The sequence below is a fragment of the Chlamydotis macqueenii genome, chromosome 3 (assembly GCF_036417535.1).
Source record: "Chlamydotis macqueenii isolate bChlMac1 chromosome 3, bChlMac1.mat, whole genome shotgun sequence".
Taxonomy (NCBI): Eukaryota; Metazoa; Chordata; class Aves; order Otidiformes; family Otididae; genus Chlamydotis; species Chlamydotis macqueenii.
In genome coordinates, this window is record NC_141558.1 from 82,423,820 (window position 1) to 82,442,807 (window position 18,988).

Below are 18,988 nucleotides of genomic sequence, written 5' to 3' on the forward strand. Positions count from 1 at the left end.
ATCTTGGCTTTCTTGGACTGCTTCAAAAATCTAAGATAACTTCTGATTTTCCCTTTTGAATACAGCATGGGTTCAGCTCAATGTAGATACCAGACTATGGATGCATCAGGAAAAAATGTCAGATACTATCTTAAATATGGACACTTAATACACTACTTGTTATGTCAAATAATAGAATAATTACTGCCTAAAGTTATGAATAATCAAGAGTAGCAGAAGGAAGAAGTCTCTATGCAGAGCAAGGTTTCAGTGTACAGGACTGTCTCCTGTAAATACAAATATACACAATGATTTTTTCATTTGAATTGTGCATGATCATGAGTTCTTACTCAGCTGTGACAAATAATCACAACTGAAAGTAACATTTAAGTAAGGAACAAGACAGTTTGGCTAGAAACCACATAATTTAAAGTGTTTTCATTGACTACGTCCTCTTCATGCACTTTTAAAACCTGTTTGTTCCTCAAATTATTTCCCCATTGTTTAGAACTTCTTATGAATCCACTAGAGCTCGAAAGAGATGAAAGCAGAACAAAGGTTCTTCAGTGCACATTTCAGATGTGTGCATTGTTTCTGGCGATTCCTTCTGCCAAAAGTTTCCAAATTACTTTGTCTTCTATCAGAAATCTAATGACCTAAGGTGTGTAGATGTGCGTACATAAATGTGTCAGCAATAGAGTTATACAGCTTAATAGACAAAAATAACAGCTAAAAGAAAATATAATCAACAAGAAATGGGAATAAAGTTTCCCATATCCCTACCCCTCTTTGTACTCTCAACAGTCTTGAAACAACTGCATTAATGCAGCAAGCAATAGCTTGTAAAAGGATGCAAACCAGCTGAAACATTTGACAGACAGTGTTAAATACCAGAGGATTCATATCAACCACTTTATTTGAAAAGGTGCTTTGATGTTGGCTATCTTTCATGTACCTCTTTCATGGCACATTAATAAGGAAAACTGAGACGGGGTAAATTAAGTCCCAAGGTCATATCTAGAGTTACAGCACTGTGGGTACCTGATGAAATACGGATTAATGCTGCATGAGCACTGAATAAATAAAATCACTTCTGTTAACCACTCAAACAAGTTTTACAAGTAGTTCTGAACTTTATTCGGCAACTAGACTTCAGACATCTTAATCCCTCCACATTGCTTTGAAACCTAATTATCATAATGTGAACCCGAATGTTAGGTCCCTTTCAAACGGCGAGTGCTATGAAGCAGAAAAGTAATGGGAATTAAGCTAGTGTAACATTAGAAATGTAGAGGCATGGAACTTGAAAGTGGCATTTGTTAAAGCTGAGAGAGCATAATGTAGATATTCAACAACATAAAACACACATTTAAATTGAAAAGGATATTTAAAGCATGTGCAGACACCTATAAAATACAGACGGACCTAAAATCCCGTAGAACAAATATTTCCAAATCAATTTCTTGCCACCAAGGTCCAACTTCAAAAGGTATTAAACAGTCCTATTCTACCTTAGCAGAACATTTCTAAGTTTTCTAAAGCAGACAATTCAAACGTTAAAGAAAACCCAATGAGAACTTTACAAGACATTACAGACTTTCCCCTATTTGTCACAGTACAGAAGTGTTTGAACTTAAAACAGCAATGAATTATTAATTACATTGCTTATAAAGTCTTCGGAGCAAAAAACAATTTTGCTGAAAATGGCAGAAAAGGATTTTGTACCAAGTATAACACCAAGTATAATAGAAATTAAACACCACGCCACCTAAAAAACAAAAACAAAAAATACACTTGCCTGGCTGCATTCTTTACTGCTTGTTGGAATCAATTAACAAGTCATGATCCCTATTAAGCTTTCTTTTAAATATGAGCTGAAACACTTTATTCTGAGGGTACATTAATGTAACAAGTACATAAGAAAAGCCAGACCAGTAAGAATGATTGTATTGTGATAATTAAACCACTGAGGCTGAAAGAAAAATTGTGATTTTATTTTTCCAAATGTGATGATTGAGCTGTTCATGTTGTCCTGCTCTGGCATAGTTCACCTGTCATTCAAACAGCTTGCATTTCCAAGATGCATACAACAGACAGCAATCAAAGAAAAACAGTTGCAATCATCAAAATATGTAGCGAGATTCCTGAAATATTTTTTCAAGATTTTAATTTAATCCAAAAAGGCCAATGAAATCCCAAAAGTTCATCATCTGCCATGTTAATGCTGCACACACTGTTGTTTCATTTACATTTCTGGTCCTGTTAAAACAAATACACTTGTCTAAAACAGAACATCTGTTTTGGTTATAATACAATGTATCTTTGGCAAGAACTCACAATAGAACTAACATAAATAATCAAGAATATTTATTGAACCTTGTAACAAAAACTGATTTGTAACAAAAAACCTGAAGACTAGATATGAATGTCTCTGGGCTCTAGTCCAGTCTTAATCTAAGTCAATAAACATAGCTCTAAAAGGGAAACTACATTTGAAAAAAAAGAAAGTTATTTAGGTTGGATGTAGGTATCTAAAAGCATGTTGGTTACAAAACAGTGGAAAAATATTTGCTTTAAATAAAAAACTGTCAAACTGAGTCCAGACAGGTTTTAAAGGCACATGAAAAATCAAGCCACATGCATAATTTCCTACTACTGTCTTCAGTATTTGTCTTCTCTTTGGAAAACTTCAGTGAAACTGTATGTATTTTGTACTTGCTATTGCTGAGGATTTGTTATTTTAATTGCTTGCTTTTCATATATTTATTAACACTAGAAAAAGACAAAGTAGTAATAAAATAAAATATTGCAATGCTCTTTAGAAAAACTGAAGAAAATTATTTTGGAAGTCTCTTTTGATACTGATATAGCTAAATATTTTTAAGTGACAATCAATTAATTTTATTTTTTGCCACACAATTAAAAAAGTGAAAAGTGCTCTCATTTAAGTCTGTAATTAAGTGATCGCTAGAATCAGATACTGAAGCCAAGGAATAACTTCATATACAATTCTGAAATTATTGTACAGGACTTTATTAGTAGACAGACTATTTCAGGATATTTCAGCATGTACTGCACATACATGCAATCAATTAAGTGGTCAGCTGGCTATTATCATTAACCTTCATTAGAGTGCATACCTGTCCAGATTATTTGTGCATGCATCAACTTCACATACCCTCTTTCTAAAAGTTAAAGACTATTATTGCCTCATCTCCCCGGAAATGTATGATCCAAGTTCCATATGATGAATTTGATACAAAAATACAAATACATTTTAAATAATAATTTCTGATCCTGTTCTCCACTTCTAACAAAAAATTAAGCGGTATCGTGTTACAAGCTTTATTTGCCAAGGAAGTTAAAGTCTGTCAGCCACCCTTCTGAAAGACAGCTTAAGAAGTTGCTTGGGATTTCGGTTTTAAAGCACTATAAAACAATCCAGCCTCACCTGCCAAGCACTTTACATTTGGACTCCTTTAAGGAAAAAGATTGTGAACGCAAATACAAGTGGTAGTTCTCTGAAACTTGCACACAGCAATGAACTGAGCTCTGTTTTGCTGGGCAAGGATTTCTACCTTTGTGCAGCTCTGCATTGCTGCAAGAAGCTGAAAGCTTGGGAAATGGTATTGTGTTAGAGGCAACTGACTCATTCTGTTACATTTTAGGTACTGGAGGGGTGTGGGGTTTTTTTGTTCTTTTTTTTTTTTTTTTTGTTGGTTGGGGTCCCCCCCAACCCAGTTAAAACACTAAATCGACTTGTAAATCCATTTTTAGTTACAGCTGCAATCTGCTGAAATAGGTCTTTTAAAATGAACTGTTCCAACGTTACTTAAATTGTTTTAGAGACTAATTGAAAAACAATTTATAAAGATCACTTTGGATCTTTATAAAGATCCAAAAGCATACCATGCGTTTCCACAGAACTGATTAGAGATCTGTATACAGCCTATATATAAGCAAAGGCCTCATTTTCCTCTATAATGAGAAAAGTAAATAATCAAGGGAAGACTTCGTACATGGAAACAGAAAACTTTTTTTGTGATCTGAGTGTGCATGCTCTGGGGGACTCTGTTTTAAAAGAAAAAAAAAAAAAAAAAGAGGATCAGCAAGGCACACTTTTCCAAGTCATCTTTCATAGTTCCCCCCACCAGTATATAGTGGTTCTCACAATGTATGCCTACTGTCATGTATTGCTCAAGTGGTAATTCTGTACTAAATGCTCCTCATTTAGCAAGTATTACTTACATTTTTGAACTCAGATTGACATAAATTCTAGGCATTTCACTGTATTATCAGAAGTGGGGGCAGAGGGTGGATGTCTGGACTCATGATTTCTTTCTGTTACTACGAAATACCAAAGAGATGAAGAAGAAAGTTTTCTTGAACTAGGAAGCAAACAGAGTAGCTATCTTGCAGGATTCAACAGCATGGCTGGAAAACCCCAGCACTGGATAATGCAGTGAGATGCACATAAAACTAGTTTAGCAGAAAGGGCAACATGGGAACCTCGATCTTCAAGATCAGTGAAAACTATCAAAATGTGACAGTTCAGCTGCAGGTCCAGCTTATTTGTAAAGCCACATACATAAACACACACACAGCATTTTACAAAGTTCAACCACATCAAGTATGTCACCTATAGCACACAGTAAAAAAAGAAAAAAAAAAAAATTACATTCATCTGATTTTTGTTTTACTATGCAGTACCTCAGTGCTCTGCATACAAATTCTGAAGTAAGGACTAGCTCTTTACCATATATGAGCACAGCACAAGAAAACTGTTAACAGTATAAATACATACTGAAAGCAAAAATGCTTTTGACTATGCTAATTTTCACTTCTATGAATTAATCTGGCAGGTTAAACAACTGCATTTACATATTTTTCCTAAAAATATCACAGAAACTTTTGGAAAAAGTAAAAGGTTAAAAAATTATCTGTCAGTATGACAAAAAACAACCAGCTTGATAACCTGACTTCTGCCTTAGAGCATTTATACTAATTCTTATTTCACAAGGGGTTTTATTAGTTCCAAGAACTTGGTAGCTATACTGGAAAAAAAAAAAAAAAAAACAAAAACCAAAAAACCTACTAATAATTATTTTGCAAATTCTATAATCTTGAACCATAAACAGGGAGAAAATATTGTCAGGAAAAGAGGAAAACTGTGAGAAAACCATCTGCCACAGTATTATATAAACATTTTTTTCTGTGTAAACTGGTTGTTTACATTTTTTAGCATATGATCAATAAATAAAATCAGTATCGCTTTCAGACAAAATGCTTATGTCAATGTAATGAATTTTTCAACTACATAAAATGAACAGTGAAATTAAACATTTGCCAAAAACCACACAGTATGAAGTCTTTTCCCTTCTCTACAGTCATTACAAATCCACTGTTTTCGAGCTGGATTGAGGAAAGAGGATGCCTCATTTTTCAGAAGCTTAAAGAGTCTCCTTCCTTTGCAAGCAATTAAAATCAGAAAAACACTCTACTATGTCTCCTGAAATGGAAAGGAGATTTAAGTATCCAATCTTGTGTAAATTTACTCTAGAAATCTTAGAAACAAAGAAAAAATGCAATTAAATGATAGCATAAGTTAGCAGAAATAATATATTTGTTGAAGATTTCTGTAAGACAACTTCCTAATCTATGGAGAAAATGCGCCATTAAATGTATATAGTAACTTGAACAGAGAAAGGCCTAAGTTTTTCAAAAATTCACGTAACTTATTTCAGTATGTTAAGACAGTGAAAAATAAATACTGCTGTTAAACTTCAGCACAAAAGATAACCCAGGATAAATCACCAAAAATGCTTTAAAAAAATAAAGATGTGAATTACAAAAAAAAAAAAAAAAAGTAATTCTGCATGAGAGAAAAGAAAGTTATATAGTACAGTTTCCATCCAAACCAATAGCAGAATAGTTTAGTTTGAATTCAACAAACTAACAGATGAAATTTGCAGTTTAAAGAGGATAAATACCTTCACTACTTTCTGCTAGGTATTAACAAAGTATTTATTTCCAGACCACTTAATACTCATAGGATTAGCAAGTATTCCATACCACAGTGAGACAACACAAGCTTTATCATTTGCATTTAAAGCTCATTTATCAAGAAATAAAAATACATTGCCAAATACAGATCGTTGGCTGTTTGAGTTGCTATTCTCATGTACTTTGTTACAATGATAATAGCAACAGAGTGAACCTCAGGAAGAAAAAATAAAATGCTTCAGTGAGTCTCTCTTACTGACTCAGGAGAACTACTTTCATGCTCCAAAGAGGTCCAGTCATTTTCCTTTGGCTAGGAGGACAGGTCAAGATTGACTCAAAAAAGAAACACAAGGCAATAAAAAGAAATACTTCCAAAAAATTACTTTAAAACTACTTGTTAAGTTAAAACATGCTGAACAGATGAGTATCACAGCAAGCAAAGCAATCTTACCAGTAAACAACATCCAGTGGTGCAAAGTATTTCTTCATAATTAAGTCAGCAAAGTAAGCTTCTGTTTCTCTGCAGGCCGTACCATTGCCAATCACAACAGTGCTACAGCTTTGCACAGAGTAAAAAGATGAACAATTACTCTTAATTATTCTTTTAGACCTTTTCATACATAGCATTCAATCCACCACAGTGACCAATACGCCTTTATTTTACATAACACAAGGCTCATATTTAGGGATAACATACTCCCAGCAATATCACATTGGGTAGTAACAGGTTTTAAGTGTGATGGTTCAAGAGATCAAAGTTTTCACTCATTTATTGAATTGAACAGTGGTAATATCTGCAGAAAATAAAAAAAATGATACTTCATAGTCATAAAAAAGGTAATGTTATTTACAGTCCTCAAACCCTTTTGTTTCTTGTTTCCCTCATGGGTTACAAGTCATGAAAAAGGATGGAAGCCCAATCAGAATCTTAATTCCTTAATGGGAACATCTTAGTTTGCAATAGCTCGCGAGGTCATTGCCTCCAACTGCCCCCACCACAGCCAACCTGCCATCAAATTACCTTGTTTAATGCCAACTCAATGCTTAAGGACAAACTGGACTGTATGCTGTGGAAGTTCAGTAGCTGATTCAGTGGACAAGATGTCTGTCCACAGGGGATCCCAAAACAGTCGGATACAATAATCCTTTACCCATGCCACACCTATTCGCAAGTAATCTGGAGATCTGTCTGAGCAGGAGTGCTTAATAAAACCCTTCCATAGACTAAACGTGGCTTTTGGAAGAGGGAAAGATCAATGAGTGCTTTGGGGGTTGTTGGGGACAGGAAGAGTGAAGCTAAACTTATTCCTGAGCAGAATGTTAGTTTCTATAACTAAAAATAAATGGATTGACAGAGCTTTATGGGGATACATTCATAAGATGCAGCCCTAGTCATAGTTGTGCCTTGATTTCATATGCTTCTAATATATACGTAGTGTAAAAGCATGAACACAGGCTAAAAGAAAAATAACCTTTCAACTACATAAATAAAGAATAATTCCAGTTAAATCATTAGAATTCTTATTCCACCCAAAAGCAAGTATTTATATAGCAAAGATTTTCATTATGTTTGGTAAAAAAAAAAAAAAAAAAAGAGTAATAAATAGAAGTTTCTTTAGCATACTTGTACTGTAGTAGAAGCCTCTTTATCTTCTCAGCTTCACGAAATCCTTGACCAGAATGCAAGTAAACAACATCAGTATGGAGTATCTGATCTAGAACAATGAAAGACAAAAGTCATTCGATAAAAACCACAAAGATCCAAAAGCTATATCCTGCAGAACTACAAAAGTTAATTTGATGATTCACAAAGCAAGCTTCTTAATAAGCCCTCTTCCCCTTTTTTTTTATGCAATTAGAAATGTATAGTAGGCAGAGGACTAAAACGCTTTTGCTGCCAAAGCAAAATGAGTTGATATATTTTCTAGTTCCCTGGGGACATATCCACATAACAAATAATGAGCATCTAGTCATATTAGGCAAATGAAGTGTATTATATTAAAGAGTAAACTAGCAATTCACTGCAAAAAACTTACTGCTTTAGTCTAGCACATTCTACTGGTCCAGTAAAGAGAGATGAAAATTAGGAACGCAGCCTCCGGACTTGCAGTCCAGGAGCTCTAGAACTTCAACACCAGTTCTTGCCATCAACTCATCTATCACATTTGGAAATAACTCTGTATTAACTGATTCTGATAGCTTACAGTGCAATTTAAGCTAATAACCATTTACCTTACCTTTATTGCCATTTTAACACGTGTCAAGAACACCTCTTTCCTGACACTCATCCTGGGTAGACACATTCTCAGACAAAAGCAACAACAAAATAAAAGGAAAATAAATCACTTCTGCATGAGTCTGAAGTGGTATGTATCCCCAGACCAGACTAGGATGAACTGAAAAGGCTCTATTGTATATCTGTCTAAAAACTGAACTAAAATTTCTGTAAATACAATGTGTCTGACTTCTCACATTAACACACATACTACTAAACAAAAGGGCTGATAAAGTGTCCAGATGTCCAAGATATTACTAATGAAAAAAGCAAAGTTACAGAAAGTATTTAAATTAAAATTCTTCGTTAAACAATAAAAACGCCAGGTGTTCTCTTTGACTACTGACAGACACAATTATTTGAACATGTATTCAAGAAGGCAGAAGGGATTTTAAATTCTATTTTACCAATGGAGACACTGGAATCCTGGTGCCAGAAACTTAACCTTAAGCCTGAAGAAAGGAATTTGCATGACAGGATGCATGGAAAACAGTAAAAGCTTAAGAAAAAAATAAATTTGATAAAAAGTAAGTTTTGAAACAATCCTTTCATCTAAATAAAGATATTTTTATCAGCCCTTTAAAAAATATCTGGAATTGAAACTTACTCGTTGGTGAAATAATTGCCAACTTGCAGCCATGTTTGTAGCCAGGATCTACTCCCATCAAAGTACGGCCCCTCACAGGGCTCGTCAGAAGCAACTGCCGGAGATTTCTCCCAAACATCATCACAGACTCCTTCTCTGCATCAGACGTCAACTTTGATCTTAGAAGGATGAAAGCAAAAAACATTTTCCTCTCAATTAGCTTTCAAGCGCCCTTTTGAATTGTTCCAAAATTGTAAGGCTTTTTCCAATCATGTTTTCAGTATCTTGAATTATTATAGTTCCAATCAACTTTTTGACACTTTTTAAAAAAAGTATCAGCTATATGATCATCTCATTCTAGTTCTAAGAAAGTAAATCAACATAAAGAGTATACTAGAAACACCTATAAGAAGGTACACGTATTAACTAACATTCAAACATCAACTCATAAGTTTGAGCAAATAATAGCTTCCCATCAAAGCTGATACCTAATTGCAAAGAAAAAGCATGGATTGACTTCATTGTAATTTCCCAGTTCTGCAGAAAAATTACTACCCAGCAAAAAAAAAAAAAAACGCTGATAATTTAGGCTGAGAGGTACTAGAGAGAAACTGGAAGGGCCTATCCAATTAATTGCTAAAACACCATGACTCATGTTGCGTTTAATTTCATCTATGAATTACATTATTTAAACAGTCATCACAGAAGTGTGTAGACTTCTAGGAGGGTATTCAACTTCCTCAGAACCAAACCAGAAAGCTGATGGGGTCATGATGTTCCCTACCTTTCTTTTCTATTTTCAACAGAAAGAAGTGAGTTAGCGCACCAAGAATTGACTTTGACAGTAACTGCAGAGAGTTATGAGAAACAAATCAGTCTTGTTGACTGAAGGTGTACAAGATGCATGATGTCGTATTTGTCAGATGTGGCCAGTAAGACAATGACTGACAAGGACAAGATGGTAGGGCATCTTATATAAAAAAGCAACTTTGAAAAAGTAATGGGGACACAAATATTCATCACCTAGTTGTAATGTTTTTTTTCTTTTGCAAGTACTCATTGCCGTTTTCAGCTGCAATACATTGTCAATAAGTACAATAATTAGGCAAGCAACCACAATCCAGTAAATCCCTCATATAACTTAAAGGGTAGCCAGTGCCCTTTTTCTCCTTTTTCTTTTATCCATTACTGAAAGAAAGGAGTATCTGGATTTATTTTTACAGAAGAAGAGACCTGCATTCTAGTTAACAGACCCTGTAAGAAGGGGGTGAGGAAAATTACTGAAGTTGTTTAGGTTGATCAATGCATGACAAGGAAGCTAAGATCAGTTCAAACACAACCCTCACAAGGGCTATTTGACGTGATGGCATATGAAGCTGTTCTGAGCAATTTTCAGACATGGAAGAGCTTAAGAATCTGACTTGAGTTTGTCCAGGATCCAACCAAAAAACCAGCTCGCCCCTGTCTCATCCCATAGTGGTACAGAAAGAGCTGGTAAGTCCACATCATCTCTCATTTGTAAAGCAGTCTAGAGATACATCTAGATTCTCTTTCACAAATTGCTGATTGAACACTTTTTAAGGAAGTGTGCAACAGCAAAAGGCTCCCTTATATCCCTGTGCTTTTTGGTTTTGTATTAAGTATACCAAACTAACACAGACATGATTTAAAGCGAGACTGAGAAGGGTATATGTGCATTCCAGAACTCCTTAGCGATTTAAATGTGCCCTCAGCACCAAAGAGCAGACACTGTATATTGCCAGCCCTAAAAACAAGAATATAGGAATGGCTGCACTAGTTCAGGTAAGAGGTCCCTCTATCCCAGTATCCTGTCTCCAAGGCTATAAGCAGTTGCCTAGAGATCTGATACAGCAACACTAGTATACCTGTCCCATAATCTTATCATAGCCTCCAACTATTGCCAGTTGAGAGTATTTCCTGAGCTTGATATGATTTGTCTCTTTAGTAGCCCATGATAGATCTCTTGTCCAACTATCCAGTCTCCTACTGAACCCATGCACATTTCTCGTATCTATACATTCTGTTGGCAGGAGGTTCTGCAGGTCCATCACAAACTGCGCAAACAGCTCCCACGTTTTGGTTGGAAGTGGATTCTTTTTCATTTTTATGGCCCCCTAGGTCTTATACTAGAAGAGAGTAAAAATTTATCCCTAGAAACTCCATGCCACTCTTCACATGCCATTCATCTCCAAGTACACTCTTTTCCAAGCTGAAGTATCATAGCCTAGTCAATCCTTCTTCACATAGAAGTTATTTAATACCTTGTTCCCCTTCCCTAGGCCTTTTCTAGTTCTAATGAACCTTTTACTACTTCCTCTGCCCCGTCCCACAGGTGAGGGGACCATAATGGCAAATAATATTCCAAATATGGGCCAACTAAATAAATGATTCTCTGTTTAATCTTTATTCCTTAACTAAATAATCTTATCTTCTGAGCACTTAACATTTATGTGGAGCTACCTTCTACAGCATCAAAGCGTCTTTCCTGACTGTCAGGATAGCTCAGAGCTCATAATAGTCTATATAAAAGATAATTACTTCCCCTCACAAGTATCATTTTACACTCATCTCCACTGAATTTCAGTTGTCATTTCATTTCATGATCATGCAGCCTTGCTGCATCCTTCTCCCATTCTTAGAAAATTGAACAAAAATAACCTAAACCACAGAACAAGCTTCTTCCAGAGAGAGCCCAGGGACAGAACAATTTGATGCCAGTTGTGAGAGACCAAAGAAAAAGCAAATACCTAAGCCTCACAGTCATATGATCTTCTACATACACACACAATAGAGATTCAACCAGTCATATGTGTAAAAAAATAAAGTTTAAAAGTGGCTTGTAAGCAAGGGAAGATTGAATCCTCTTGGACTGGAGGCTTTGTACTGAGACAGTCCAAGTTTTAGCTTTCCATCTATCCCAGAAATACGGAATCCTTATTGCCCACAAGGCCAAGTCTTCCCATACTGCAAATTCACATCAGTCCACCTGTGAAGAGAGACTTGTGCAGGAATTAAAATTGCCCCTAACACATGCTATTAGTTATGTGCACCTTATGGAAATCATGTTTAAAATTGGCATGGATATACAGAAACTTTTATAGTAACAGGAAATGTTCCTGAAAGTGCCAGGTGCACAGGGGGAACATAACGTATGTCCTTTCTATTACATAATATCCTGTATTTTTTAATTTGAAATATAGACCTCTCTTTTCTCTCTAACTGTCTCTCACTCAACACTTGTATCAATGACATGATCTACTGTCCCAAATATTGGCGCTTAATTTCAAGTTTGGGATAGTCATTTGATCCTTGAACAAATATCAAGCTTCCTCAGACAAGCTAACATCTTTCTCTTTTTCAGTGCACTACTGGCTTCAACCAAATGGCAAGATGCCTAGCTTCATGTTTTTCCAATTTGTGACAATTCTCATTAACGTGGCAGAGATATAAGGCAGAGGCGGACAGCAGTCCTCCTTTCTAACACAAGAGGAATGGTTATTTTGTAAAAAAACAAAACAAAACCCTTCAGTTGCTACTTTTTCATAAAGTATCAACCAAGTTAGAATTTCAAGCCCCTCCCTTGAACACTATGAAGCACTCAGACTGTATATCACTAACAGGCATGTTGTAATAAAAGTAAATAACCTAATTATGACCTACTAGTTTCTACATTCAATGTTGTAAGAGTCAGATTTTAAATTGAGATTTAAAACTCCCAATTTCCATATACAGTCTGAGAGGCAATCCTTTCCATGGAAAAATATCTGCAAACTAGCTTCAGGTGAGAAACAAGATATACAGAGAAATGTTTGTGTCCCTGAAGACAGAGGAGAGAAAGCACTCACTTTGAGAAAGCATGGAAAATTAGGAAAGGATTATCCATTAAAAAATATGTCCATGCCACATCACTTGCATCGAATCCTGATGGAATCATTCCATGCCGTACTGCAACAAAATAAAATGTATTTCAAAGAGCCAAAAGCAACACTGGACATTATTATACCAGATACAAGAAATGATGGTATCTGACAGAGTGGAAGAAAGGAAATTAAACAATAAATAAGGTAACTGCCTTACTGGCAAGTTTCACTCTTCTGATCACTAGAAGCACCAGAAATTTCAATATACTGTTGGAAACTTTCTGTTCCAACATTTAATGATAATAAAAAGAAAATAAAAAAGAACAGTGGGGGGTGGGTTGGAAATATTAATGCTAAAAGGAGATATTGAATACTTTAGCAGCCGCTTGCAAGAGGCCTAAAAATCAGCTTCTGGTGTGGACGGAAAGAGAATAAAAGAAGGTTAGGAGTTAAGTGGTCGTGGACCAGGAATACTACTGGCAGGTGCTTTGCATTCCTCTCTGCAGAATATGTTTCAGCTTTTCCTAACTAGACACCACCAATGATGCAAAATTATCACAAAGAGTGAAACGTAAGCAGACATCCACTCAGGAACAGGCAGCAAGCTTTGTATTCTTTGCATTTATGACTTGTGAGCTACATCTAGGAAACAGTAGGAAAAGGTTTTTTTTAATTAACAGAATAGAAAACCTTCAGTAGCCTACTGCTCTGCTGCAGCAGCTCTCAAGTGTTATACACAACACACAGGCCACAACAGTCCTGTGGCAGGAACCACCAAGTAAAAAAAAAAAAAAAACACAATAAAAGAGCCTTGAAGAGCCCTTACATCAGTTTGCTTATTTATGACAAAACCAAACCCCACTAAAAGGTAAGCCTTCATTCTTTATTTAGAAGAGTTTAATTATAGAGAAGGCTTGGAATTACAACTACTTTCACACTCATGTGACAGAAGCCAACAGTTGGACCCACCACTATGAGATGTTCATAATCCAGGAAAACAACTCCGATTTGAACAGAAACATAACAGCATAGCCAGGCAGGTACAGAAGAACTACACTTCAGAATGGGATTACTGATTTTAGGTACTGAATAACTAACATATGTCATTGTGATATTTCAACATTTCTGGTCCAAGAAACAAGATCTCTTTGATAAACTCCATTTGAATTACCTTGAAATTAATATTACCTAAATTAAAATTTAGGTCACGTATCAGAAATCCTTGCCAGAATCAAACATGTTATGCTTCAGGGTGCTTCTCTTGTATTCAAGAGAAGAATCACACCATAAGTACTGTTAGCCATTACAGGATAACGCTTTTAGAATGCAGACTTTTTGACATATTAAATAATTTCAATTATGTGGTAAACTTCTGTACTACACCATGAAAATAGCCTATTTAATTAATGTTACTAAGTTTTAAATATCATTTAAATTTAGAACAATATTACAAATCTTACAAGTGACACTTTGTCCAATTACATCATTACTACAGTAGCACCAGAAATAAGTTTACTCACTTCTCTAGAGCCATATCACAATACCCACAAAATGGTATCAGACCAACACTATGACTAATTCGTTCACCACAAAGTGCAGCTGACAAACATGAGGGACACTTCCAACCACAACAATTACGTTGCTGTTTCTTTCAGCCAGGTAAAAGGAGTCAGAACAATGTCACTAACAGTCCTATTGCAGTGACATGAAGTGATGCTGGGAAAATTCAGTGCCATAATGGGTTATGCTAATACAAGGATGAAGATGCAGCTATCACAGTAACGTTGATCTAAACTGTACTTTATTAGATAACTGTACAAGTAACAAATACGTAAACATCTAAAAAATCTTCACAGAAAGATCACTTCTCTACTGCAGCCTAAACTGTATAGGGTCACAAATCAAATCACAGAATACAAATATGTAATTCATTCTTTCTGTAAGCACAGAGGATTAAAAACATTATGATATTTTCAAATAGATAGAAGATTTCTAATAAAAAGTTGAGGAGGGAATTGTTAAGAAATTGCTAGTATGAAAATACACTTTCATTCTGGGATTACCTGAATTCTCTACAGAGGAGAGGATATATAAGGCGTTTATATGCATCCTCTACTGAATTTCGTAGTATCCTCATTAATTCTGGCTTTAAAAATTGCTTTGGTCGCCATCTGCAAATGAATATATAAATAAAAAAACATTAAGAACATATGCAAAAACTCAGACACTTTTTCAGTTGTTTAAGGGGATCTACAATTTCCTGAAACAGCTTTTTTAAGTGTCTGTGCACATAACAGTTGAGAAATATGTGATCAAGTCACCACTGTGTTAACGCAGACAGACATGGGAGCAAAATTAAGCTTACCACTTAGTTTTAAAACATCAAGATGTGAGTGCTTAGCCACATGACCTCATCACTTTGCTAACAGTTTTTGCAAATAGTTCTACTATACTTATTTGTAACTAGAGACTCTTTCCACACCTATATAAAACTGGCAGAGACTTAAAACCTCCTTATTGCCACCCAATTCTATAAACATGGAGTTTTTACAGGTGGCAAGTACGACTACACTCCCTGAGAAAGTATTCTCAGCACAAATAAGAATGAATTTGGAAATGTGGCAGCTGTTTCCCCCCCCTTCCATCCATTAAAGCTAGTTAGCAAACCTTTTCTCTGTAAATAGTTTGTCACAGTAGATATTCTCAATACCTGCCTATATACAAGTAAAAAATTAGGCAACATTCTATTAGAAATCCTAGAATTACTACAAATGCAGAAGTATACAAACAGTAAGCTCAAGCATAGCAAATACTGCATTTTATTCATTCCAATACTTAATGAGGAAAGAGAAAAATCCACTTCATTCCAGAAAAAAAAAACCCAAGCAAAAGCATATGTGTATAATTTTAAAGATCATTGAAGCTAGTTAAGCTTCCCTCTAAGAGGTTGATTCAATAATCAAGAGCTGACTTTTGAAGTCCTTTAAATTAAGCCCTATTTAGAAAAACTCCATATAAATAATATCATCTTACTCTGCTCATCAGCTCTCTACGTGTGTGTGCTCACAACAGGGACCACCATAAGCCTAAATGGCTTAGACTACCGATACACCTCAGAGGGTGAAACTATACATCAACAGAATTAACACAGCCCACGGTAAGAACCCCTAGTACTAATTAGTGACTGTTCCAGAAAAAGTACAGTTAGGCTTTTAGACCTGAAGCATAAAAACCAGAGCTTTGTTTTCCTCCAAGACACTATATGATACTCATACTAAGGTGGTAACCACACACAAAGCCTGCCTTTAAGGCCTGTACCCTAGACTTTACATAGGATCTGAGAATTTTGTCTGAAAACAAAAAACATTGTCAAACATCAAACTTTCTTTTCAAGGCTGCAATTCCACCTTGGAATAAACTCTCGCCTCTTCCCAAGGAAGAACTCCATGTTGTCTTTACACTCAAACCTAGCAAGCAGCCCCTTTCCAGCTGCTTCTTACTGATCCTTTTTCCCGCATCCTACTTCACAACTAAGTCTTTGGGACCAGTGGAGTTCTAGTGTTGAGGGAGCTAAGCTTGCTGTCAAATCACAGCGATGCCATCTTCTGTGGAAAAAATACAATCCATAGGGCCAGGCATAAGGATATTCCTGAGTTTTCAGCACAAAGCTGATTTTCAAGGAAGTACAGATGCTTCTACAGGCTAACTACTATTTTATTTTCAAGTTAAAAATATTTATCTTAGACAGCATCTACATGGAGCTCAATGCAGTAATAAAGAACTCCTGTCTTCTAAACCCACTTTCCATTGCAACAGCATTTAATGCTAAAAAAATTGCCTCAGAAGAACACATAAAGGTCAGTGTACTTGCTACCAATTCAATAGGCAGTAGGTGATACTGTTTTGTGGCTAGGATACTGGCTAGACTTTGTAGTAAGATGGCATTTCTGGTTCTGCAACTGATTTTGTGTGTGACCTTCAGTCAATCAGTTAATACCTTTGCACAGTTTTGGCATCCTTGCCTCAGAAGTTCTTAACCTTCTCCTCTCCCCAGTAAATGAAAATAATGCAACTCCCACACTTGGACAGTAATTTCCAAGCTTGCAGGGCAGAATACACATTTACTATCTGTCAATTTGATAACAGTTGTCAATCTAATGTGGAAGATGAGAATCTGTCCTACATGTTAATACACGAAGATCTATTAAAATAATTTCTTCTGCAGTTTTCTGATGGTGGGGAAGTTGTCCTCAAACAGTAAAAAGCCATAAGCATCATATATAGCCTCATGAATGCTAAGTATTAATAAGTAGTTCCCTTTCCAAGGTCAATATTCTTTTTATCTCAGGATGACTCACAAAAGTGTAATCAACCAAAAATATCTCAATTTACATCCCACTTTCATTTGTGTAGCGGTGACAAGCTGTTCCATTATCTGTGGCTCACAGTGCTTCCAAATTCTGTCACAGAAGCAGTAAAAGCAGCACTGAGAGATATGTTCTGCCTACAGAATATACGTCTTGGGAGGAGGACAGAAATTCTGTTACAGGTATTAAAACTAGAAGAAAACATAGGTACTTTTATGAATCCTGTTACTTTCCTAAAAAAAAAAAAAAAAGTTACTTACTATTAGTCCTAGATCATATTATGTTGCCTGAACAAACAATATTTTAACTCTTTCAGAGGCTTCCACATTGGAAACAGAACTATTAAATTTCTACAGTGAAAAGGAACACTTTTACCACACCCCTTTCTGGGACTTTGTATGGAAGAAAGATACATGCTAAAGCAGCATCACAGTATACAATTTTATACATCAAAAAAGTTCATCTTTTTCTATCTGTTTTCCTCCTTTTTGTTATTCAATTTTAGGATGCAAAGGTAGGAGTTTCTAAGACATCCTCAGAGCAATGCCCAATATCTCAAACTACTGAGAAAGATAAACCTGTCTTTTATATATGCAAGGAAGAGGCACAGTTTGGATCCCACTATTATCCAACAGAAGACATCAAGGTACAGTTTCCAAGAAAAAGACTGACATAGATATTGCACAAATCAACATATTTAACCTAAACTTCTGCAAAAACCCCTCAAAATTACACAACAACAAATATCTCACTACAGGCTTAAAAAAAAAAGCAACTTGTAAGAGCAAATCAGTAAGAAACAAAAGAATCACCCTAAATTTAGAGTCCAGTTTTGTAATTCAACCAGAGATCAAAGTCAAGTCACATGATATTTGAGAATCATTGAAGACAGCCACATTTAGGTCTGTCTACTAAATCTGTAACATTTTTTAAACATGCAAATCTTCACACTTGTGAAACTGAAAGTTATGTACTTTACTGATTGTAAATCAGAGGTAGCCCTCTTTAATTGTTGTAATCAGGTATATGAAGTTATTTTTAGAAGTTAGAAGTATATTCTATTGGATTTTACAAATTCCTTTCACTAAGGACTACTGGATGTGATGCATTTTACAATTTGAAAATACATTCACATTTCATCAGCCTTTGTATACTTCTTAAAAATTCAATTGTTTGAAGAACGGTGCTAGAACACCCCAAACATGGCCAAAGGCATGATCATTTCAGCATAATGCTACAGCAGTTGAAATTACAGAATAAGAATTATCCACTTGCTAATTTCATCTAATCTAATAAGTATTCGTTTAAATTGTTCTCTTAATGTAACAAGACATGTGAGGTACATTTCAGTATGCAGCTGTCTATAAAAAAAACCAAGACTTCTGTAAGAAAATGTATCCATGCAGACCTTTCATTGACACACCACCAACAGAATTCATTCTTCACCCCGTCAGGAATGTTGACCTTCACTGTCAGGATCTTCAGATTTTCCCCTCGGTTAATGGCCAGAATCTGAGTGCAAACATAAATGGCAGAGACAGATGACACACAAAATATCCAAAAGATAAACTTATCAACATTTGTGTACGCACTTGCTTGACATTCTGTAGCAAATCATGATGGTGGTACAGTAAATCAGTTCACAAAGTACTAGCATGTATAGATAACATCCACAACTTAAAACACTGATTAAATCATCCTGTGGCATAACAAATCATACATTTTTCCTGGAGTTTGCAATCTCAAGATCCAGTTTATCTTAAGCACACTTATAACAGAAGACAGCATTAATTTAATTGGTGGAATAATCTCCCTTAATAACCTAAATTAAAACTCAATAAATGAATTGAATAGTGATTCCAATGAGAACTAGAGATCAGAAAGGGAAAAACTAAGT

The 18,988-nt window shown here is 35.4% G+C and overlaps 1 protein-coding gene across 2 annotated transcripts in view; it reads right to left on the bottom strand.

Moving 5' to 3' along the window:
* Positions 1 to 18,988, bottom strand: part of SRBD1 (S1 RNA binding domain 1) — a 130,377-nt gene that overhangs the window by 88,240 nt on the left and 23,149 nt on the right. For both annotated transcript variants that reach the window (XM_086745502.1, XM_086745501.1), the window contains exons 12-16: positions 18,500 to 18,603; positions 14,788 to 14,895; positions 8,865 to 9,022; positions 7,607 to 7,697; positions 6,434 to 6,541 (exon numbers count right to left, since the gene is read on the bottom strand). In XM_086745502.1, coding sequence (XP_086601628.1) covers positions 6,434 to 6,541; positions 7,607 to 7,697; positions 8,865 to 9,022; positions 14,788 to 14,895; positions 18,500 to 18,603 — 569 coding nt within the window. The remainder of the gene's footprint in view (positions 1 to 6,433; positions 6,542 to 7,606; positions 7,698 to 8,864; positions 9,023 to 14,787; positions 14,896 to 18,499; positions 18,604 to 18,988) is intronic.